Source organism: Hippichthys cyanospilos, chromosome 10, assembly GCF_059441005.1.
Source record: "Hippichthys cyanospilos isolate Australia breed blue-spotted pipefish chromosome 10, RoL_Hcya_1.0, whole genome shotgun sequence".
Classification (NCBI taxonomy): Eukaryota; Metazoa; Chordata; class Actinopteri; order Syngnathiformes; family Syngnathidae; genus Hippichthys; species Hippichthys cyanospilos.
In genome coordinates this window covers 10,137,501-10,162,436 of record NC_142378.1, presented here as the reverse complement: position 1 = coordinate 10,162,436, position 24,936 = coordinate 10,137,501, and the positions used below count along the sequence as shown (strand labels likewise).

The window sequence follows — 24,936 nt, the reverse complement described above, 5'->3', positions numbered from 1 at the left end:
CTGTTTTAATCTGCACAATTGAACTGAATCACACTTTTAAACACTGCTTTTCTTCATTGAAAGGCCAGTCCTCACCTCCTGCATGTTTTAAACTACACTGTACCTTGAGTAGTACAAATAATGCATACAAATAATGTACCACTGTATATTAGCTGGCCAGTATGTTTCTTTTCAACTGTTGTATTTTTTTCTTGTGCAGAGCTACCATAGAGGAAGTGGAGGGGGATGTATGTGAGTTGGAATCAAAGCTCGACAAAGTGAGTACCACCTAGGAATTGTCTGTCACTGGAACACAAAGATAATGAAGATAATTTGCAAATCATTGCACTGTCTTTGTTTCCATTTTACGCAATCTCTTAAATTAATTGGAAATGAGGTTATATCTATCTATCTGCCTGTCTGCATCTGTCTGTGTGTATATAGGTTTCCTTTATTTAAAAAAAAGACTCCTTTTGAGCTTTAAAAATGTATTTTTACTGAGTGGAACCAGTTAAAAGTCATTCATTGCCATTGGCAACTATATAAGTGAGAAATTCATTTGAACTGGGCCAGCAGTGAATTAGTTAATAAACACTATTGTGATAAGATAACACATTTATAATATATTAAGGTTAGTTCTGTGTCATCCCCTTATGTAACAACCCAATGTGCTGTCGAAGCAACAGTCTGTTTTACTAAATGAAAACTATTCATGTTAATTGTTCCTGGACTTATATTGTGTGGGGACGACCACCTCCTCCTTTGTGACTCAGTCTGGCATTCACTTCCGTTCTTGCTATAAAGAGGAAGGATCTACTGGAGAGTGGGAGTGTCACCTAACATTTGTATGCATGTGTACGTGTTTGTGCAAGTGTATACGTGTGTGTATTGATGGGTGGAGACTTCAAACAGCCACACATCCACGCAATAACACACTTAAAACGAGACAATACGAACGAATTACATTCCCATAATTGTTCGTGAATTCTCCTGGGACACTTAAATTTTCTCCCTGGTGATTATTCTCTTTATTCTTAACCTCGGCCCATAACTGACTCAAGAAATCCATGTGTCCATGTGCCCAACTATTGTAAATTGGGCAAGGTTTGCTTTAAGGTTGCTTTAACCATGGACTCTGCAACCATTTTCCAGTAACTATTAAACAAGCAATTATGTCTGTAGCTTGTATAAAATGTGCAAATGTGTCTCCTCTAGTTACCTTGAAATAGCTTCCAAGAAGTGCTGTATTTCTAGTTGAGAGAAGGAACAGAGGATTTAAAGAAAATGTTCAGGGCTAGATTTAAATTTTGGGCATGTGGAGTTTGCTTACACTTCCCGTGCTTATGCCTTGCCTTAACTACCCTTAACTGCATTAGCAAAGGAAAAAAAAAGAATAATGAATAGATGGGCCCCAAAAACAGAAGAAAATGCCGTAAAATTATAGATACTATGACAACAGTTTATGACATCATTGCTCAAATAGGCAGTAGGCGTACAGCAAGCCACTTTTTTGTTAACTGGTACAGAAGTTGATAGTTTCTTTCAGTTATTTTCTGCATTTTGTTTCAGATATCTCTGTGGGAGAGAATGGTGTATAGCTTAGCCCTGTTGATGTTTACATAACCTGAACTAATCTGTCCCCCCCGTGACTCAGAAGGGAAACAAATTCCTTTCTTATACTGAGAAGCTAACAATGTATTAGACTCATACTTGACACCACATAGTAAAACTCCTAAATTATACTCCTTTTTCACGACCACTTTGTTAATGTTATATTTTTAGTTGGTGAAGTTGTGTATCGGGATGATAGATGCCGGGAAAGCTTACAATGCTGCCAACAAACAGTTCGTCAACGGGATCCGGGAGCTTGCCCTGCAATCTACCAAAGATGAGGTCATCGAGGTAAATACAAATATGAGTCACACCTCTTTTGTGTTTTCAAAATGAGGTTGCCGATCCTGGCCTTAGAGGTATGTAAACATATGTGCACAACTGTAGCCACTGTACATAGACTGCAAATCATGCATACCTTTGTTTCTCTAAAAAGAGCATTGTTTCTCCCTTTATTGTTGATGAAAATAGACTGTTAGTCATGTAATAATGTTATGGTTGCAATTGGTAGAAGCTTTTACAATGCTTCGGAGTTGCCAATGTTTTTGCGCTTTTTATGTTGTCTTTAACTAATTTTGCCAGACGTTTTGTCTTCCTCTTTTCTCTCTACAGTCCAGTCTTTCAAAGTTTGCAGAAAGCCTTCAGGAGATGATCAACTATCACACGGTATGTTCATCCATGTGAAAAGGGATGTGTTTTCAGTGTTTGAATTCCCTGTTGACAGCTAGCATCTGATGACAAAACCCATCTGGTATGACAGTCTGAAGCTGCATCTAAAACTTCAACAATTGTTTCCCACTGCCCAAGTGGAACTGGGATGTAAGACATCAGTACATTTCAGAAATGGGTAATTGGCGTTTGAAAGCTAATTGTATATTTTCAAAACAATATTCCAATTCTATAGGACTGTTTTTTTTTTGTTTTTTTTTTAACTTTATCAAACTCCCCGATCTGTAGTTCAACATGAGAGTGAGTCTGCTGGGGAAACTCTGGTCACATCAGCTGATTCCCAAGAGTGGTTGTTGCCACTCAGCGATCTTTTTTAAGCACATGATCTCAAACAGTGCTTTGTTTGACCGTGGTAGCATCTCCTAACCACACTGCTCATATTGTCCCCTCTCGTTCCCTAATTGCATAGAATCCATAAGAGGAAAGTGCTCATGAGAAATCTTTGCATGGTGTTCATTAATATATGAACTAAAGGTTGAATATAAGTTGGAGTGGATCTACAGTAAATGGTCATTATTTAATATCTTCATTACATTTTCATTTTTAGATGCTAACCAGGCTTGCCTATTGTTTGCCTTTTGTTTTCATCCGAAATTGTCCGATCATGATCAGTGATCTGAATGGAGTAACATTACTTGCCAAGCATCCTTTCATCTGCCAAATGAATGCAATTTTACTACTTGCTATTTGGGATTCTTTCGTAGAACTGTTTTTCTTTCATGTTTTCTTGTTCTTGTCTTTGACAGTTGTGAGTCAAATGTAATTTCTTTTACTCAACAGATACTGTTCGATCAGGCCCAGAGATCAATCAAGACACAGCTTCAAACATTTGTTAAAGAGTGAGTATTAAAAGAAAGACATATGTAAAACTGTGAATTATTATCCATTCTGAAGCCAAGTGAGATAAAGAGAATTTACACTTATACTTTTGGAGTGGATGTGGACTGCAAAATTATTGACCATACGTGACTTTTATGGAGACCTATTTTTAAATATAACACTCTGTGTGGGCTTGTACTTTGAAGATGCAGTATGAGTTCAACCCTAGTTAATTAGATTTTTAGGAATTAGCCTGTATTTTGCCCCTGGCTCACCAGGGCTTAACACCCACATCAGTAGTCACAATGCTTCACAGATGGAGCAGGGAAGTATGTTTTACCTTAATTACGTTCCTGCATTCAAATATCACGTTATCCCTCTAAGCCCAATGACACGAAAGAACAAATGTGAGACACAAATATTTAATGTGTTCTCTGCAGACACTCAGACACAAGTTCATTAGCATAAGGGAGAAGTGGTGGCTGTAGAATTTTAATTTAATTACATTTATCATTAACCGTGCTGCGTTACTGTTGGAAAATTAAAATCAATGATAACTTGGCTTCTTTTCAAGTTTCACTTTCACGTATCATAATATTTTTAAAACATTTTTACCTCTCCACCCAACAGTGACCTACGCAAGTTCAAAGAAGCCAAAAAGCAATTTGACAAAGTGAGTGAAGAGAAGGATGCAGCACTGATCAAAAATGCCCAGGCTCCTCGCAACAAGCAGCACGAAGTAGAAGAGGCTACCAACATCCTTACCGCCACGCGCAAGTGCTTTCGACATATTGTCCTTGACTACGTTTTACAGGTAGGGTGCCATATCAATCAATCTCGTAGGGTACTTAAATTGACCGGTGTTTTTCATATTTTTCTTTCAATTAATAATCATTTCAGTTCATTTATTACTCAACGTGTGCTTTTTAAAGCTCAAAAAGGTCCTTCTCATAAGAGTTTTTTTTTTTTCTGTCCAAAGGACAGAAATAGAGGCCTGCATAGTTCCTCAACCAGCAGTTCTAAAATGCTGTACTGGCACTCACAGATTTAAACTGAAAACCTTATTTGCTGAGTCAGGGTTTAACATGCTGATGTGGCACGAGAAAGAATGAACCTCAAGATGTGTTTGATCACACTAAATACACATCATGTACTTTGCCACATGAAAGAAATCTATACATTTGTAGTTGGTCCAGTTACTAGTGAAGAATCGGGCTTCAAGATATAGTGTGCAGATATACACACACACACACACACACATACACACATATATGTATATATATATATATATATATATATATAATATATGTATATATATATATATATATATATATGTATATATATATATATATATATATATATGTATATACAATTTATAAATGTGGAGAAGGTAAAAGAGGAAAGAGGAAAATGGGGAAGTAGGTTTGCTAGGGTGTTACTGTTCTTCATTTGAAGACAAAGCTTACCTCTGATAGGTTCTGTGGCCTTCTTGTCTGCATATTGGAAATCTTATGTGGTAAGCTGCTTGCACATCAGAAAAAATGTTCTGCTTATGAGTCTCATGGGAAACAATTAAGACTTGGAATTTATATTGTAGAAAACAGTCAAGACTTGGAATTGAGCTTTTCTGCTGTTTTGTGGCATTTAGTGTGATTATACGTTGCACAGTGTCTAGTACATACAAGATAAAGGCACACAGAGAAGTTGTAAGCCTGGCACACTGCAGGGGCATTTCTTTGTCTCATAACATTTTGCAATGTGACATGCTGTTAACCCCTTTAATATCTGACTTCTGTTAATCAAACATATGCATGTTTAGTACATGTACATGTTTACAGGCTTAGTAAGCCCTCTCTACAAATAGGCATTCATTCATAAACCTGAAACGAAGCATGCAATAATAATTACTAGTGCCCGAACGTTTAATAGTCGGATAATAATAGTCCTTCGAACATCAGCCAAAAATAATTGTCTAAATGGCCAATAGTTTGTGGTTGTTTTACTCTTTTTGTCTTTATGTACGGTAACCATTTACAGCAGCTGTATATATATGTATATAAAGTTATATAATATACTGTATTTAAGTAACATAGGTGTCATTGTTTATTACGCACAAATATATACCATATCCTTGTTTATATATATATATATATATATATATATATATATATAATTTATTTATTTGACATAATCGGTCAATTAATCAATAATTGTTATTTTTTTCTGGTAAAAATCAGCATCAGTCTAAAAAAATGTCCATATAGGTAGGGCGCTAATACTCTCTAATTAACACTTTAACACTTAACAAAAACACACAAAAGAAACACACAAAAGCAAAAATGCTGAAATGCAGTCCTTTTGCTCATCACAGAGCTAAAGATTTCTAAACATAAGCAGTATGTAATGCTGAGCTTTTTAGGTGCATTTATTTTTTATTTTTAATTTTACAAGAAAATCCCTGTTAAACTACAAACTCTTTCACTATTTAGGCAATATTGCCTGAAGATGAAGTTTAGCCCTAATTTTGCATTTGCACTCAAGCAAAAATGAATGTAAGAGATGCATAAGTCATTTTGTTTTATTGATTTTAAAAATATACACCAGAGAAAGGTGCCTAGAGCAGTTGAATGTGAGGCCGCGATAAATTAATCAAGGATGCTCAAATCTTGTCAAATTGCAGTTCACTCACAGCTGTTATATAAGAGATCAAGATGAGTTTGGAATAGACTTGCAGCATCAACCCATGACACACTAATGGCTCACTCTCTATTTTATAGGGTTATCCTTAACTTTGTATACCCTACAAAAAATATGAGTAATGTATTGAGGGAAGAAAAAGTTGAGCTGGTGCATATAGAGGAAAGCAGATACCTGTATGCAGTGAAACCTAAACAGCCTGGGGCAAGAATTAGAAGCTGTTGGTGACACCAGTATCATCCGCGTTCATACTGAGCTCCCCCTGGTGTCGGTAAAATGAATATTTGTCGTTTTAATCCTTTTCTTGTGGGCGACATTACATAGACAATTACTAAAATGACTCAATATTTATTTTTTCAGATTAACGTGCTGCAGTCCAAGAGAAGATCAGAAATCCTAAAATCTGTAAGTATCATCCACTGCTTTTTGATCAAGAGTGACTGAGCTCATTTTGCATAGTGAATAATGACTGTCCTTGCCACAGATGCTGTCCTTCATGTATGCCCACCTGACTTTTTTCCACCAAGGCTATGACCTCTTCAGTGAGTTACAGCCGCTAATGAAACAGCTTGGAGGACAGGTACAACATACAAGAAATGCACACACTCACATGCACTACATATTAATTAGTGTTCTTTCACTTACTAAGCTAAACCTTACTGTACTTACAATGGTTACCAAAATAGGTACAGTATTGGCATATTTTCCTGCAGAAAAGACAGGCCCTTTATTTATCCATCTATATTTGACATCTCATTGTCTCGTCCTTTTATCATGTATGTTGTCAAACTCCTTATTGCACAAGAGTGGTGCTTTCTCGAGCATATTAAGCAAATTAAGAGAATAATTATATAAGACCTATAATTATAATTGGATGGAATCCCCCTTTGAATCTCACTCTCAAAAATATTCTGAGGCAAACCCTCAACTAGGGATTTTTTTATATACTGGTACATAAATTAGAACGTTTGTATTAATGTGGCGAATCAAAAGATTGATATACCACAGCAAAAAAGTGTCTCTTTTGTCAATTTTTCAACTTGAGCAGATTTTAACAGATGGAGTTATAACCATTACATCCCACTGTATTTGTTACTGGTCCCAAGTGCTGGCTACAACCTTATTTTCAACCATCAGGAGAAATGGTGCTGTTTTTGTTTTTTAATGGCCAAGTATTAAGTGAATAATATGAAAATGAAACATTATCAATCCTGGCCTTTGCAGACTTACTCAAACACGGGGTGTTCCTCAATTTAGTTTGGAAAAGAGCTCTGTGTGGTTCACCACACTAGTGTTCGTGGCTATTGTTAGCTGTTGCTGGAATCACAGCTGCATGGTTTGCATTTGTGTGGTAGGTTAAACTTGAGCTGCTTCTGTGGTAAACAAGCTCCTTCTTCCAAACAATGCATTTCAGTGTACTTTGATCAAAGGTGGTGTTGCGACATTTTTTTAAAGTTAGTATTACCATTCATCAGACCGGACTGCTCACATACTCTTTCATTTTCAAATCTTCCTTCTTCACTATATTACTAGAATATTCTCAATATTGTTCACTGTGATTAATTGATCATAATTTAACTGTTAATCAGACACCCATACTAAGTGATGTCATTTTTGCTTTCTAGTAGTATTCAGTAGTATTATTACTGTATGTTTGCAGCGGGTATGTGTAGTTTGATTATGACAACATTTCTGTTCGTGGGTTTATTTGGATTTTGTCTGGGGAAGAGACTGCATTTTCTTAAAAATAGGAGGTTCATATAAATGATTTAAAATCAATTGTTTTCTGTGAATGGAATCTTTGTGTCCATCCTATGATAAGCCGCCCTCCCCCTTAGCCTGTGTGTGACTCTGAGATGGTGATCTCCGTAGAATGAGGAAGAAGCCTTGAGATGTGTTTTCCCACCGTCAGTCTCACAAGAGATTCGAGTCAGCTGAGAGAATGCGGTGGAGGAACCCAAGATTCTTGCTGAAGTCTTACGGAATGTTTGCAGGTGGTTCTGAGGCTACACCAGGAAAACAATCCAATTGAGATGTCCTTTTTCTGAAAGTGAGGGAGTGACAAGTTAGAAGAAGAAAGTAGTGGAATACATTTGTTCAAAGAACCGCGGACCAAAAAGTCTGGTAGGAAGAGTCAATTGTGAGTGAATTATGAAGAGTTCTAACAACATTCCTTAAACTGGAGTGGAGAGGCAAGTGCGGTTTTTAGCTCTCATGTGCTAAAATTGGAACCGCGAGAGAGCACAGTATCAAGAAAATAGACGCTTTTGTTGATACATTCAGCACAGGGTGAGAGGCGGAGTGTAATCTTCTATAGTGATGAGCGCAGAAGGAAGAGGCACATATGGAAACGAGAGGCTTCAATAGTCAACGGACAGAAGAGAAAAATTGGGAGAGGAAAATTTCAACTATGAAGCCTGCTGACTGAGTGGATCTGGATGGCTGCGTACACATTGAGTTTAGATTAATGAACAATTGACCAAGGAAGAAAATCGGCATCCAAACAGTGGGCAGTAAGGACATCTATCATGAAGCTGAAGAAGGTGGAGCGGCTGTGCAGGGAAATGTGGAGGAGCTGTCAACAGGTCTGTTGTCAATGTATGGCTAAGAGAAGGGAAATTACACTACAAATATCAAATTAGTATGGCTAATATTTAGTGGATGGGAGGGCTAATCAGCCAGGTAGATATATCTGGGGTCTTAGTATGGCTAAAGCAGTAATATAATTTGTACAGAAGTCAGGATGTTTGTTAAATTGTTACTATGAGAATCCTTTTTACTCATAAAGAGTCACTCCCTGAAAAGTATGTGGAGAGCTTCACCCACATTTTGAACAAAATGTATGTAGATATACAATCAGGACTGGACTGGACTTGTTGGTTGTGACAGCGAGAAAATATTTCCCATCTGATGCTATCATACTGCCGCTCTGCCGTCCACCCATTTCCTGCTCAAACAAAGCAAAAGGCAAAGCTTCTCCCAAAAGAACACATCTTTTTTTCTCTCTTTTTTTTTTTTTTTTTTAAATACCAGCGAGCTCCATTGTTTAATATCGCCTTCTAAAAAGCAACATTATATGACATTATATCGTGGGTTTAGTTTCAATTATTGATATCTACTGCATAACTCTCATAAGCTGCTTCTCCTTAAAATAAAATGGATCTTCTTTTTATTTCTAAAAGTGGGTACTGTCATTAAAGAAAAGTAATTTTCACTGGAAGAAATCTTTAGAGTCTACATAAATTTAAAAAATACATTGTCATTTCTGGCACTGCAAATATGTTGATTATTTGTTGAATATTTGATGAATCGGATTTTTAAAAACCTTGACTTTATGTGACATTTTATCATGGGTTTGTCCTGTTATTTAAAAAGACGCTTCTCTATTGAAATAAAATAGTTTTTCCTTCTATTTTTCCAAAGTTGATTCTGTCTTAAAAAAGTAATCCCATTATTTAAATATTCCCAATATTCAAAAACACAACCTTCTTCCAAACCAGTACAGAAAATGCACAAACAGATGAATTAATATTTAGTCATTGGTTAAGTTTTTCAAAGCAAAAGCAGTTTTATTTTAATTAAATGCAAAGATAATCAGTCCGCTGTCATCGACAAAAGAAATTTAAGGATTTTTATTGTTGTGGGAAAAAAAAAGAATTTTAAAGCATTCTTACAATTTCAATGCAAAGAAAGATCTAAACATTGAATGCAGTTTCAAAAATAAGCAACAAAAACAACATTTGTTTCTTTCTATGAATATAATACTAACGCGCTGGGTCGAAGAGAATTATTAATTTCTCGCCTGATTTCACAAGACGACTCCTTTGCTGACGAGTCACTTTTATGTTATTTGAAATGTAAAAGGAATACAAATCATCTGCTTCCACTGCAGTTCTTTCAAGCAGTTTTCAGTCAAGCAGTAGAACATTATCTGTTTTATTTTAGCATTTTTTTTGGTGAAATCTGTGACCAGGTGGTTTATCATTCCTGACTAATCTGTTGTCCTTTGCAGTTGGACCAGCTGGTGGTGGATGCTGCCAAAGAGAAGCGGGACATGGAGCAAAAACACTCAACTATCCAGCAAAAGGTACACATTTGTGTAAACTCTGGCTGTGATTTGATTCGATTTTAGAATAAACTTGAAAAAAAGCAATCAAATTATTATACCATCGATGAGATGTGCTGCTCCCATAGTATGAGATGCACCGAAATTAAAATTTTGAAATTGTATATTTTTTTGTTTTTATTTTGAAGTTGGCTTTCACAACATGCCATTGGCATGTGGCATCACGTTTTTTGGGCTTCTTTGGTACATCTCCTTCTGGCTTGCTTGTTGTCCAAGGAAAAAAGTGGAAGCCCAGCAGTGCTCTTTTCTTGGATGTGTTGAAGATTTTTGCCTCTGTCCTTCTCCAGCTTGCTCATCCGAAAGTTTGCTGGTTAATGTGTCATCACAACATCTGCTTTCAGGCCGTATTTATTTATTTTTTTCCCCATTTTCGGATGAAGATTTTCAGAAACTTGGTGCATCGCTTGTCATTGGGAATGATGCCCTACTTAATTAGCATGGCCCCTGAACCATTCACGATACGCTCAAGGAAACTGAGTTAGTTCTCCACTCGCAGGTTCATGCAACGTGATATTATTGAATGTTGACAGTAAACAGGATAACAGTTGTGGGTTATTCGTATGTGGTAGCCTTATTTATATTGTACACTTACCCTTATAATAGAGATTACAAATACAGTGTATTAATTCCTGTATTTGTCTGTCAGTGTGTTGCTTTGGTTTTGTGTAGACAGAAATAAGATACAGAATGTGTCTTTTTGGGTTCATATTTTCATCCTTTAATATAATCTTGGCTCACTTTTTGCGTTGTTTGCATATCCACTCTTTCTTCTTGTGCCAGTTCATGTTTGCAGCTTAACATCTCTGCCTCCTACTACTATTTTAAATGCTGTCTGTGACAACACTCACTGTCTCACTAACAAATTGTTTGATCTTCTTTTTCTCAATTTCTTCCTCTACTTACTTCAGGCTGCTTTACAGGTAAGCAATGTTTGGTCACCTTTTTTCCCCTCTTCGACTCCTAACCCTAACTCTTTCAATAGACTACAATTTGTTAATTGGACCAAGGGCAATGCAATTAGAAACCTCTGAAGAAAGGGGCTTTACTAGATCATGAGAGTTCACAGAATATCACCAAAATTTATGAGTTATGTTATGAATGAATTTTCACCAATTTGTTGCCCTTTAAAAGGCAATTAAGTTTAATTTTTGCTGAAATGATTGTAACTTTGCCAACTTTTACGATACACATTTAACAGCATCATAAATAGAGCAGTGATTCTCAGCCTTTTTTTTAACGTTGTACCCCTTGTGAAATATTTTTTCAGACAAGTAACCTCTCATTATTATAAGACCTAAAGCAGTGCTGTGCCATTCATGTCTGATTTATTCAACTTTGGAACAACATTTGTCGTGAAATTGCTTTGCGTGTTTTGTACGCAATGTTTAAATGTTGCAATTTCAGTAATTTGCTCTTAATTTGAAAAGAAAAATCATCCGTGTCCATGGCATTGAAAAGCATTGAATTGGATTCACTGATACCTGCAGAAACCCCTGTTAAAATCTCTGACTCCCTGAAGTACCTTTATGTACCCCCAGGGGTCATTGTACCCCCATTTGGAGACCTCTGCGTTAGAAGACTCCTGTTAACATGTTATAATCATATGTGGCCATGTAATTTCATTTCATTCTTACATATTTCTTCGAAGAGGCATCCTTTACTTTCTGAATCGTTCCTACTACGTGCTTTTTACACCAGTGACACACTGAGCACAGTTTAAGAGCATGGCGACTTACATGAAGGTTTCCACAGCTCGTAGTGAGGAAAACCCGAGTGTGTGCCTGGTAACCTCAATAGCATATACATTTTTAATGGCTGAGCTGTTTAGCACGGTCTCCTTTAATATTGAAGCTCTAACACAGACACACAAACAGGCATACGGGTGACTTTCAAAGCGTAAGACCTCAGGAGGAGGCACTGTAGCAGTGACTGTGACATAGCTGACATAGACACACACATACATTTGTTTTGAAAATGGGCATGCAAGGATGCAATACTTGAAGCTTGTGATGCAGAAGACGTTTTGAGCTTATAAGGAAGGATATTGCAAAAAAATTGTACGCACTTGACAGGATTGTTGAAAATGAAAATTTTCAGTCGGTTCCACTATGTTTGGTATCTGGTGAGTAAAAGCCTGTGGTATGTAGTTGTGTGCATCTCTGTTCATTGTTGATTGTAAGCCCGTTTCCATGATGATGATTTTCTGTCATTCATTCAGCTTGTTTTTCCACTCCTTTATCTTATTACGCCTAGAAGTACATATTGCTTTTCTTTTTGCTGTGTGATGTTTAGGAGGTGACGGAATTCAACTCAGACCATCGAAACTTTTGTGCTTGGAGGTCATCCTCCGTACGTAGTATCACCGCATTGGTTTTTGTTTTCTAACCCAACATTCATTTTTGCCACATTAACTATCCAAAACTGTGTTGCGGTGTTTGTGTACATGATTGCACCTACCACTGCCCTTTCATTTAAAAGAGTGCTATTCGTGATTCATTTAGAATTCTTCATTTTACGTCGTGTTTTTTTGTAATGTCTCATTCTTTTTGTCTTTTACTGTGGAACAATGTCTGAATTGAAGTCTGAACCTGCGTTGCACTTTTTGGGTGCCAATTGTGGTGTGCATGTATAAGTGTGTGTGTGTGTGTGTGTGTGTGTGTGTATATTCCTTAAACATGGAACATATTGAGCAGTTTCTCCTCATTCGGTCTAACTTTACTCTTCCGTAATGGACCACTGGCAGATTAATTGTGTCCCATCCTAAGAGATGACAGGTTGAATGTGTTCAGGACTTTTACCCTTTGTCTTAATTTGGATGACCTTTTGTTGTTCACCCATAAATAAAGCCCAGTTGTCATAGAATGTTCAAACCCCGCATTGTCCAGTCAAACTACCATTTCATTAGCACAGGATCATGGTCAGCAAGACAAACTCCATGCAAACTCCAATCAGGAAGGCTGGAGCAAGCTTGAATTGAATTTGGGTCTCTGAACTATAAAGCGGACTGTAAGGCGGACAAACTAGCCACTCTTCCCTCAGCCGCCCTAGCAAAAACTATCCCTAGATTTACTGCAACAGTAGTAAAAAAAAAAAAAAATCTTCCAAGGTGGACTGGGCTCTACAGATGTTAAACTTAAGTGTTCCTTGTAGTGAATTTTACAAACGAGTGTTACGTTTGACCATGTAGTGTGTCTTACCATAGCTACGTATAATTGGTTAACAGATCACCTGGCCTTGATGTAAACTGAGTCCTCAAAGATTACACGTACTCACGTACATGCACCCTAGTGTTCGGTGTCATTAGAAGTGGATGAAGCTGGAAGGGTTTTCTCACAGTGTAACAAAAGATCGCCGAGGTAGTTGAAGTCATACGAGCCCAGTGGAGGGTCCTTGACAAAACATCAGATTGTCTGACAGCAGCAGACTCTACCAATAGTTGCTTAATTAACATCAGCAGCAACTGAAAAACCAAGACAGTTTTACTTGTTGTGGTCAGTGTTATAGTGAGAGCTCACTTTGCACTCAATATGCCTTTTGTGACTGGGAAAAATGCAGACTCACTTATAGCTTTAGATAGCAGTCAGTTACACTAGAATTTTTGCAGAGGGTGTGTGTCTCACTATTTTTTTTTTTAATTTGTAAATTTTTGCTGATTTGTATGTATCACTTCTTTGCTAATATTTTTCTCCCTGTGTAGGATTTCTCAAATGATGACACCAAGTTGGAATACAATGTGGATGCAGATAATGGCATTGCCATGGAGGGATATCTCTTTAAGAGGGCCAGCAATGCTTTCAAGACATGGAATAGGTAGGTAACAACTGCCTCTAATTGCGCAAGAGTTGCGATACGAGGCAAGGCTTAATTTTGACTTTTCTTTAAAAATCAAGAGATATACAAACGATTGACAATTGATTTAGTTTCCCTGTGAGTATGAGATGAATTAAAACAAACAAAAGTAAACCGAACACACATGAAATAACTTTGCTATTGTCTTTAAAAGAGAGTAAACCAAATAAATGATTTGCCCTGCTAACGGTGCAGTGATCTCTATTTGCAGACGTTGGTTCTCCATCCAAAACAATCAGCTTGTTTACCAGAAGAAATTCAAGGTATGCCATGTGACTCCTATTGCATGAATCTCACCTCGCACTGGTTTCATGTCAGGTGCTTACTTTTAGAGCAGAACGGAATGTTTCAGCATTAAGTAGATGTTAACTTATAAAACCAAAGTGATAATTACTATCACTGTTCGAGGCTTATGTTTCTCAACTTCATAAATTCATTTTGGAAAGGAATAAATAGCACTGATCATTTTGAAGGATTCTGACATCCGAAACATGGTCCAATCATTGTCTTTTACTTTTCTGGCTTTAACTACGCATGCTTTATTATGCCAAAGAAAGATCATTAAATTTGGAGGACCCACTGCTTTTTTATTTTGCCCCAGGACAACCCGACAGTGGTCGTGGAAGACCTGAGGCTTTGCACAGTCAAACACTGTGAAGATTTAGAGCGGCGCTTCTGTTTTGAAGTGGTGTCACCCACCAAGTAAGTGCAAATACAAAATGGAATACATACAAATACATCAGTCTGCTACAAGCCACATTTCCGATATCATCATTCATTAATTCGATGTATGTTTAAACACTTTTTAATAAAAACAATCTTTGTTATTTAACGTCATTATTGATTCATTCACACAATGGATCTTTGACATCTGCATTTTTATGAATTTCATTGGGAAAGGTGATTTTAGAAGTGAAAGTCTGCAAATGTTTCCGCACTCAAAATAGTTTGTAATTATTATGTAACAGATGCTGTAACAACACTTAAATTGAGAGCGCATCATAAAGCATCAACAACTTGACATGAATGTTTACAACATCTTGCATGGTGTATACAATCATGTACCAGTGTTACATAATTGATAAAAACAAGCTTCATATGAGGCTCATCAATTAGCTGGTATACTAAGCTGTCACAAATGCAATAAATACTCATTTCATTTACTGCAAGTCAGTTTAAAATGGAACCTTGATGTCTATAATCGTCAATGGCAGTGAAGTGGCAAAGCTGGGTGTCCTTTCTATGCTAAGCATGGTGGATGGTACCTGTGAAATGTAACTATTAAAGTAACTTGTAATCTAACTTAGGTACTCTTTACTTTTTCATCCAGTTATCAGTCAAGTTTACGAAGCTATTTCGTCAAGCTAACCTTGTCAACACTGTTGATACACATGCTTGTTTTTCCCTCCCAACAGAAGCTGCATGATGCAAGCAGACTCTGAAAAGCTGCGGCAGGCGTGGATCAAAGCAGTCCAGAACAGCATTGCCACTGCCTTCCGTGACAAGGGAGAAGACACTGAGGTAATCAACCGCGACAAGGCTGGCTGGTTGGAAGATTTACATTTGTAAACCACATCTGGTTGGCATCAGGTGGAAACCATCACTATTCAACAAACCAGAGAAATTTTGTTTGTTACCTAACATGACCTAAGAATATGTGATCGTATAAAAGCAGCTGCACATTTTATTGACTTGTAATCTGCATATCTCAAAGTTAACAAGATATTCATCATAGTAGCATGTAGATCTCGTACGACAAGATCTCGGGAGATTTGAAGATTTCTCCTTCACAGCATGAGATTTTTTATTTTTTTTTGTCATGCCATGAGTGCAAGTAAAGCACAGGACAATGCGCTGTGTGTTATGTTCTGCATGACACTAAGACATGCAGTCAAACAAGTTGAGAAAGCCAGCCAACACTTCAAAATAAACCTTACCATACCGAATAATGTATGGACATAAACGTCTTGGGACAGTTTTATTTTTAAGTTCTTCCCTAAAACATGTCACATTAATAGTTTCTATATTTCAGGGCCGTAAAAGACAACTTAATTGCGCTGATATTTTATTGCACCTGTTGCCAGCATTTAGCTCAGCAAATTAGCTGCTAGGTAGCAGCGAGTGCGTGCACCTGATAGTTGTAGAATTACTTTTACAGGCAGGTTAATAGCTGAAAATGAGTGCATACTTTGATGCTGATATCCTGAAATGGTTGCTGTTGCGACTGATGACTTTTGGCTGATGTCACTTTGTCTATATATATATATATATATATATATATATATATATATATATATATATATATATATATATATATATATATATATATATATTTCTAACTATTGCTATGTGTTGTTCAATAAAAGCAGCCCAGAAGAAATACAGGATGTGCTTATTTAATAAATAAATCAGACAAAGACAAGCAACCATCAAAACTAACATGACCTGTGTGCATTTGGATAAACTAGCTCAGTTGCAGCTGAAAAATGAGCCTGTCGTTTGAGTTTGTAACTTGAGATTACATTTGCAAGCTAGAGTGTTAATTTTCTTGAGTGTTAAATTTCTCTTCAAAGAAAACTTTGAAAACTGCAAAATTTATAATTAGCCGTGTTATGTTTCCGCAAATGTCATCAAAATCTCATCTTGTACCGTTCTTTTGGACTCAAATCTCATGAGACATCTCGCGGGATTTCTCTCATCCCATCTCTAGTAGCTTGTGTAAATTTGTATAATGTGTTAATTCGTGTACTGACCAACCTTACTGTTATCGCCACAGAAGCTGGACAGGAAGTCTTCCACATCAACTGGAAGCTTAGACTCTGGTGGGGAGCCTAAGGAGAGATCACTAAAAGGAGAGAGTGCCCTGCAGAAAGTCATCGCCATCCCGGGCAACGCTTGTTGCTGTGACTGCGGCCAGCCAGATCCACGTTGGGCCAGCATCAATTTAGGCATTACCCTTTGTATCCAGTGCTCTGGAATTCACAGGTGAATGAAAACACTGCAATTTCCTTTTGAAGTCTTTTGAAGACTGTTTATTTTTAAGCGGCCTGCGTCATACACTAAATATATCTGCCACTAACACTTTTGTTTTCTGTGGTGTAGTTTTTCTAAATGTGCAAAGATGCAACGAAACGATTTACAAGTAAAATGACAACATTCCTCTTCATAACATAGTATATAAAAGGAATTTTTAACCAACAAAAATAAAATATCTTGGGCTCTGTGTCAACGTCCAAACTGTGAACATGTCACATGAATGATTCCCGAGAAACTGCCTTAAATATGCTTCTGTTTTGTTCATGAATGTCGAGATGAGTTTTTGATACTGTTCAGTTCTGTATGTGGCTCTTGATGATTGAGGAAAAAGTTAAGACACAAAAGATATATACATTTTTTTCAGAAAACCTATTTACGTATTATGAATATAAAGCAAATTAATAGTATTTCAAGCTTACTGTACATTATATCTTGGAGATAAAGATAGTGAGACTAATGCTTTTACTGTGAACTATTGAAGAGGTTGTTAGGCCTCATATCAACCTTGTTAGCCTTCCAACAACAGCAGCAATTGATTGGTTGCAATCAACATGAGGTCACATTTTATGTCAATTTTTCTTCCTCTGTAGGAGTTTGGGAGTTCATTTCTCAAAGGTCCGGTCGCTGACTTTGGATTCATGGGAGCCAGAACTGCTTAAGGTAAAGAGAGTTCATGTTTAACAACAAATGTACAAGAATCGTCTAACATACACTGTTCTTTTACATGAACTACTTTTGTTTTGAATGGAAGTTTGTTCTTTCCTGTTTTTCTATTTGAACACATCTTTCATAGCTAATGTGTGAACTTGGAAATGGAGTCATTAACCAGATATATGAGGCTCGGCGAGAAGAGCTGGGAGCGAGAAAACCACAGCCAGGAGACCCGAGGTATATTATTATTATTCAGAACATGTTTTTGTAATAACGGTGTAATAGTACCAATTCCCTGACTCTGTATTCAGGGTTTTCACTTGACTAATTCTTTCTCATCTATTTGTCGACTTGAGAAGGCATGTTTGGACATTGCCTCAAAACACAAACACATGCAATTGTATTACCGTATTCAGATGTCAAGACTGTACTAATTCACCCCCTTCCTGGGCATATTTGCAGAGTATTGAAGTAGGGATGGGTGAATACTCGATATTGGCCTGATATGTGTCTGGCCTCATAGACCTTTCTAGCCCATTTCAAGCTGCATGTTCAAGCTAACTGACTGGATGCCTATGACCAAAAAGTGATATGCTTCGCTTTCATTATTAGGAGCATAAAAATGTGCTAAAGTTTACGAAACGGGTAAATTTAATTTGCCTGGATGGACTAAACCTCTGGCCCTAGAATCTCCCCTGTCTGCCCTTATTTCAAGGTAGGGCTGGGAAACCTAGCCAAAATGAAATCTTTTCTATCCCAGTCATTCTGGATGATTATGATTGTGATTGATGTAATAAATTCAGCAAATATTTGTTTAGAGGCTTGATTTATTTAAAAATGTCTGATTTCAAATCAGTTTTAATATAGGCTTAAGAGTCATAGCTTGTGCAAAAAAGCTATCCATAGCTTGTGCATATCTTGCTTAAAAGCCATCATTATCTCATCCACTGCTATTGGAAGCTATAGATGTCAAAGAAAAGATTTTACTGAGCTGCCTGTCGTTAATTCAAAAAGTCAAAAATGTATTTTTACTGTGATGGCAGTGGTTGAGTCAAGTACGTAATTAGTATCTGTTCTAAGTGTATCTTTTAAACTACCCAGTTTTAAGAGAAAATCGTGTATTGGTCTTCCTTTAAAATGATCAGTGTCATTGTTTTTTTAGGGTATTTTTCCACCCAAAAGAACTAGCGGTATTGCTACTTGCTATTGGTATCAGTGGCTCCTCAAGGGTAGAATAGTCTTACTGGTATCAGTCTGACAAAAAAAGAAATTATAGAACGTCCTATACTTATAGAACACGTTTTGAGGGATCATATGTTTGGGTGTGTAAACCGGCTTTAAATTTTTGCATTTGGTAAACTTTGGCTTTTCCCCCTTTTTTCCCCACCAGGCACGAAGTCGAGGCCTACATCAAAGCCAAATATGTGGATCGCAGGTTTGTGCGCAGGCCGTCTGACGAGGAGCTTCGGAACAAGGTGGTGTCCCTCAGCAAACAGGAGAAGAGACTTAGCAGCAGCTCGGAGCACCTGCCCCCGAGACCGCCGCCGCCCACCCCTAAACTCCGACCTGGTTCCAACACTTCTGGACAGTCAGGTACTTGTAGGGCTCAATATATTAACGTCAGCATTTACTATTTGAGTGACGTGAGGGATGCGGGTGACAAAGATTACACAAGCGCAAGATGTTGGAGTCACTCTTCCTTCCCTCATCGCAGCCCGTCCGATTCCCCTTCGCTTAATGTGTTTTTTTTGGCACTGTCGTGAACAAGCCTTTTGGCATAGTGTATGTTCTCCGTGAACAGCATATGTCCAAGCTGTGTTTGCCACCCATTGCCTGTTGTAGTACGTCTCCTCCAGTGTCAGCCAAGCCGCTACTGTTAACTATTTCTGCCTTCACTCTTTCTCTCACTCTCATCTCTCTTCTTCTCTCTTCTCTGTCACACGCCGTCTCCTCTCCCTGGCTGTTGTTTGCTACCGGACTAATACCTGCTCCACCTGCCTTCCGTTAATGGCCGATCCCACCCACCCCGCCTCTCAATCAACACCCCGTGCTACCCGATATCCCATTCCCCAAATTCCATCATCCCTCGCGTAGCCGTCGCCAGTGGCTCGGAGGCCCGGCGGGACTCTCTCTTCTGTCCTGACGAGCTTCATTCACTCTTCTCCTACTTTGACAACTCCTCCAAGCTCAGGAGCAGTAAGTATTCAATGTTCGTGTTTGGCCCGCTTCTCCATCCCATTTGTCCACTTGGCTCTTGCTAATTGGAGGCTGTGGTCCTAACAATCCTTCATCTTTCGCCTTCTCCCTTCTTATCCTGACCCTACTAATAAAGTGTTTATTTGTGTGAAGAGAACTATTCCTTGCTGTCCTTTTTCCCCAGGGAGGGTATGATGCTTATATATGACTGTTTCTCCTTGATTAATATACACCGTGCCTTCATATTGTTGTGATGTAGAGACCTGCTTGTTGGGATCTGTCCTCAATAACGCAGGGCCAGCTTAACCAGCAGAATTAACACTTAAAATCACAACCTTTTTAATAGTATTGATAGTAATAACATCAAACATTTTTATTGAATCAAGTTCAAGTCTTTAATTTTTAAATGGCCACTGTATCAACTTGGCACACAGACTTTGTTTAAAATTTTTGGAAGTGAACCTCAACTCATAAACTTTCTCTTACCATCTTGGTGTACGTATGCATACAAAAAAAAAACACTAATCTTTTTTGTTGGGGTGGGGATAATGCATTTTTGAGTAGGGTTCCCAGCAAGATACACATTTTTCTAAAACCACCCCTCACTTTTCTGGTTAGTTTTTCAAAGGTTGGCATGATTTTTGTCATATGTTGGTTTGTTGTTGACAATTGAACATCGGGAAACATTTTTGCTTATAAAAACTATAATTTTCATTTTAAATTTACACTTATTTGTGTCCCTGATAACCAAGAATTGCAAGGGTTTTTTTTCTATAATGACATTTTTTAGTCCTGTCGTTTAACTACTGAACCAGGAAACTTGAAAAAGAAAAAAACGAACATAAAATGACACAATATATTTTTAGATTATTTAGGTTTCTAAAAACTACTACACACATTTTTAAATTGACATTTTTCTCTGTTATGTGTCCTTGATAACGAGGAAATGCAAGTTTTATTTTTATTTTTTTCCCCCAATTAGAATTTCTTACTCAGGCCATCACAAGGGCCATTAAGCATAAGTTTTAAGGTTTTTTTTACATGGATGTTCCTCCCTGATGGTCTTTTTCTTTCCACGCAGTCAAAAGTGCAGACAGTGGAATCCAGCATAGTGCTGAAGGCAGCAGGGAAATGCTGGCCTCCACGCCCTCGAATAGTAGTTTGGCAGATGCAGGTAAAAAAACTAAACATGTAGTCAGTCTTCTCATAGACTTAGGAAAAGACAACAAAAACATTTGTATGTGATTTAGCATGTCATAAAAATACAAACGTCGTGTTTTGTCTGAAATGAATAACTTTGATCAAATCCTTATTTAAAATGCACTCTGTTCTTGTGTAAGGAAAGAATGCATGTTAGGTTAAATGAAGACTTCAAATGGAATATTGCCATGACTGAGAATGTGAATAGCCTTGCAATTGGCTGGTGACTAATTTGGGGTTTACTCTGCCCTTTGCCTTAGAGTGCTTTTGAAAATGTTGGCATTAAACTGTATTAAACAATAGAATTTGACTTCATTAGTCTTGCCTTATTTCTGTTAACTATAATGAAAGTGTATCATATAATTTAGGCATTGAGAGCTGACTTGTTTTTGTCTATCTTGTGTTATTTATTGACTCCAATCTGTTGTTTATGTTTTAATATACTTGACTAGAAAAAGTGTTTATCAGTGTGTGGACATGTTTTATAAAGCCATCATTCAAAAAGTGTGAATGTATATATTTTGATTTTGTTTTGAAGATGCTGCTGAGACTCCGCCCATGCCCATGCCCATGCCCATGCCCATGCCAGCTACCTTGCCTCCACCATCACCGTGTAAGGAGACTGTCTTCCATGAGCCCAAGGAGTACAGTTCAGGTCTGCAGCTCTACTGGGCTTCATGCGCTCGCAGTCTCCCTGACATGGCTGAAGCACTGGCCCATGGAGCCCAAGTCAACTGGGTCAACACGGAAGATGACAAAAGGACACCGCTCATCATGGCTGTACAGGGGGTGTGCAAAGCTTCGTCGGCGAAAATCACCTCAAATCGGACACACGCGCACATACATATACGTTTGGTGAAGGTTGGAAATTTAGACTGACATTTTATAATACGTTAAATAAATGTACTTCTTGTTGCAGCTGAAGTACAACCAAACTACTTTTTAGACAGAGAGCCACCGGCACAGACCAAGATGGATCTTAAAAGATTGCCTTAGAAATTTGAGAAAAATAAGAAATTTGGACACTTTGCAAAGCCAAGTTCAAACATTATTATTTATTATTATCATCATTATTATTGTTCTGATTTTACGCCTGTTTCACTGACGTTTCATTCCAGGGCTCATTGGTGACCTGCGAGTTTCTGCTTCAAAATGCGGCCAATGTGAATCAGCAGGACGCCCAAGGTCGAGGACCTCTACATCATGCCACCATGCTGGGACGCACAGGGTTGGTTATCGGCACTTTTTGACGCACAAACTAGACTTTGGTTTAGTATACATTTAACTTTTCTGTCTTTCAGGCAAGTGTGTTTATTCTTGAAAAGAGGAGCTAATCAAAATGCTGCTGACATTGAGGAAAAAACACCACTGGCCATCGCGGTGGAAGCGGCCAATGCAGACATTGTTACATTGTGAGTATCATTTAGTTTTGTACAGGACAAAACTAATACACATATCTCTATAGTTATCTTTTGTCTGTAAATCGTCCCCAAGCTTTGTCTTTGTAAACATCTCATCAATTTTGTTTAACCAGTCAGCACACATTTTTGCGGACTGCTCCATCATTGTAATGAGATGCGCGTCACTGTCCGCTGGTCATCGTCACTAAATAAACCCTGACAGCGGTAAATTGCATTTCGAGGTTTATAGAACAGCTGATCTGATCTGATAATTGAAGCTCCTCCAGGGCTCTGCGGAAGCCTAGTGTAGTATATGTGTCTCACAATTCTGAGGTTGGAGTTTCTGCACCAGCCGTCCTATGTGGACTTTCCATCTTTCTCCTGTGTATTACAAATATCACTTGAGGCTGTTTAGGATGAGAAATTAACATTGTAACATGGTTAAAAGCTCCAAAAAGTTGAATTTCCATCATGGGGCTTTTTAATTTATCTGCATGAATAAAGGAGAAGGTACCACAAGGTGTCACTGCATGATCATATATTCATCTCAATTGTTATTTGGCGCTTAGTATACACAATATTTCAGTGGCCATTCAGAATCATCTCTCATGTGTAAAGCTACCCTCCCTGAAAGGGGCTTATTGATCACTGATAAGAATCTTTCTAATGTCATTTGGCGTTGTCTGTCTTTGCTCCGCAGGCTGAGACTGGCCAAGATGAACGAGGAGATGCGCGAGGCCGAGGGGCCCTACAGCCAGTCAGGTCAATATAACACCAACAGCCCCACTGAGATGCAGTACAGGAAGTGTATGCAGGAGTTTATCAGTCTGCAGCTGGATGACACCTAATGCACTACACTAGGGTGTCACAAAAAAATCTGGCTCTGTGGGGGGAAAAAAAATACAGGGGCCTGCCTGCTTCTTGAGGAGGCTCATTATCAACAGAGTTTTGTGGTCATCATTAATCAGTGGAATCTCCTTCGGTTGCTTCTTACAAACTGGAAGCATCTTTTTTAAGACACTTGCAGTTTAGTGGAAAATGATCTGAGCCCAACGCTGACAGGAGCCTGGGACACTTCAGTGTCGCTTGCAGCGCTAATGTGATGCTACACCCTGCCCCAGTGTTCTACTGCAATATAAGACACTCAACATAGTGCTGAAATATTTACGGATGACACAAAGTGAGAAGCTGTTCTAGAATATTGAATGGCAGATAACTTCCCTTTGAATTCAAAAGGACCACACTTGCTCATTTCCATTAGGTCTAATCGCTAACATATTAAAGTACTGCATTACATTTTTGCCAGGTCTCAACCACAATCTTAGACTAGCACACTTTGTTTTTAGGCTAGAATTTGTCTGTTTGCGAATACATGATTATTTCAAACGACTATAGTTTATTAAGTAGTGCTCTTATGCTCTATACTCGGGAGTTATTTCTAGGGCCCGGCCGATTACAACGTCAAACATCAGTCAAAAACAATCAGCCATATTGTTGATATTTGCCGATTGTTTTAAAGTTTTAACTTTATGTACTCTTACCATTTACAGCAATATCATTATTTATTCCACATAAATCTACATCATTTTACCTTCAAGAGCAACATTAAATAAGAAAGCATGTACATGTTAAAATTGACACATATTCAACTACTAGCAAGTCAAGCATACGTTACATGAGTTAATTCCCTTATGTCTTAATTGTTAAAAGTGAAAAATTGGTTTGAAAAGAATTTCAGATTGGTCGGGCCCTATTTTTTTTTCTAAATGTGGGAATTCACCCAAATTCCTTTGAGTGGTTTTGAAATCAGTGAAGTGTGTCCTTTTTTTAAACTTCCAATGCCACTTTGTCGTTGAATGTCAAAACATGAAGCGTCTTTTCGTCATGATGTTGATATGCAACAATCTTGATGTCTTTTGTTTTTAGACAATTCGCACGTGCATTAAATGTGCTTACCAAAATCTTTCATGCTCGGGGTTGTACAGAAAGAAAAGCAGATTGGACTGATGTTGCCGGACCAAAGTTTCAATGTTAATTTAACGAGATGTTATAAGCCTGGAGGGTTTGTGTACGCTTATCCTGTGATGCCAGGAAATCCAGAATTGTAAGAAATGATGGTGAATGTCGTTAGCTTTTTCATGCACATCAGCACACGTAATTTGCTTGTGATGGTCAAAGAATGGCGGCATTAGAAAGAGGGGCTGCCAAATTGCATTGATGGTTCCTGAGTTCTTAAAACGTAACCACATTTGAATCCGCTGTTGCTGCTCCATGCAGTTCCAAATATTTGAACAGCGCACAAGCACTTTGATTACAAAGGCGCGGTGTGGAGGATGATGGAGTGGCCCTCACTCGCTCACACATGGGCCTACTTTTCTCTAAATCGCTTTTTCTCAAACGTGTGAACACTCAGTGAACCCGTACAGTCCACTTAAATGTACAGGGGGTTCTCTGTTGACGACGGTCTTAATTGTGCAACTTGGTTTTTCAATATACAGTACCAGTCCAAAAGTTTAGATGGTGCCCTCTAAGTGTATTTTTCCCCACATTATTTGTGGTCTTAACGTACGTTTTTTTAAGTTATGAATGTTGGAAAATAAACTAGCATAAAATTTGCCATCACTTACTTGGCACAAGAAGGCA

At 37.9% G+C, this 24,936-nt stretch overlaps 1 protein-coding gene across 3 annotated transcripts in view; it reads left to right on the top strand.

Moving 5' to 3' along the window:
- Nucleotides 1–24,936, top strand: part of acap2b (ArfGAP with coiled-coil, ankyrin repeat and PH domains 2b) — a 35,519-nt gene that overhangs the window by 7,081 nt on the left and 3,502 nt on the right. Inside the window, exons 2-25 of one of the 3 annotated variants that reach the window (XM_088425299.1) lie at nucleotides 200–257; nucleotides 1,762–1,881; nucleotides 2,203–2,256; nucleotides 3,100–3,158; nucleotides 3,769–3,952; nucleotides 6,196–6,240; nucleotides 6,320–6,415; nucleotides 9,848–9,922; nucleotides 10,870–10,881; nucleotides 12,254–12,310; nucleotides 13,659–13,771; nucleotides 14,022–14,073; nucleotides 14,412–14,512; nucleotides 15,226–15,331; nucleotides 16,587–16,795; nucleotides 17,437–17,506; nucleotides 17,640–17,734; nucleotides 18,888–19,090; nucleotides 19,592–19,693; nucleotides 20,775–20,867; nucleotides 21,432–21,682; nucleotides 22,012–22,121; nucleotides 22,195–22,305; nucleotides 22,994–23,055. In XM_088425299.1, coding sequence (XP_088281425.1) covers nucleotides 200–257; nucleotides 1,762–1,881; nucleotides 2,203–2,256; nucleotides 3,100–3,158; nucleotides 3,769–3,952; nucleotides 6,196–6,240; nucleotides 6,320–6,415; nucleotides 9,848–9,922; nucleotides 10,870–10,881; nucleotides 12,254–12,310; nucleotides 13,659–13,771; nucleotides 14,022–14,073; nucleotides 14,412–14,512; nucleotides 15,226–15,331; nucleotides 16,587–16,795; nucleotides 17,437–17,506; nucleotides 17,640–17,734; nucleotides 18,888–19,090; nucleotides 19,592–19,693; nucleotides 20,775–20,867; nucleotides 21,432–21,682; nucleotides 22,012–22,121; nucleotides 22,195–22,305; nucleotides 22,994–23,055 — 2,438 coding nt within the window. The remainder of the gene's footprint in view (nucleotides 1–199; nucleotides 258–1,761; nucleotides 1,882–2,202; nucleotides 2,257–3,099; nucleotides 3,159–3,768; nucleotides 3,953–6,195; nucleotides 6,241–6,319; nucleotides 6,416–9,847; nucleotides 9,923–10,869; nucleotides 10,882–12,253; nucleotides 12,311–13,658; nucleotides 13,772–14,021; nucleotides 14,074–14,411; nucleotides 14,513–15,225; nucleotides 15,332–16,586; nucleotides 16,796–17,436; nucleotides 17,507–17,639; nucleotides 17,735–18,887; nucleotides 19,091–19,591; nucleotides 19,694–20,774; nucleotides 20,868–21,431; nucleotides 21,683–22,011; nucleotides 22,122–22,194; nucleotides 22,306–22,993; nucleotides 23,056–24,936) is intronic. The other 2 variants (XM_088425301.1, XM_088425300.1) reach the window with 2 other exon arrangements.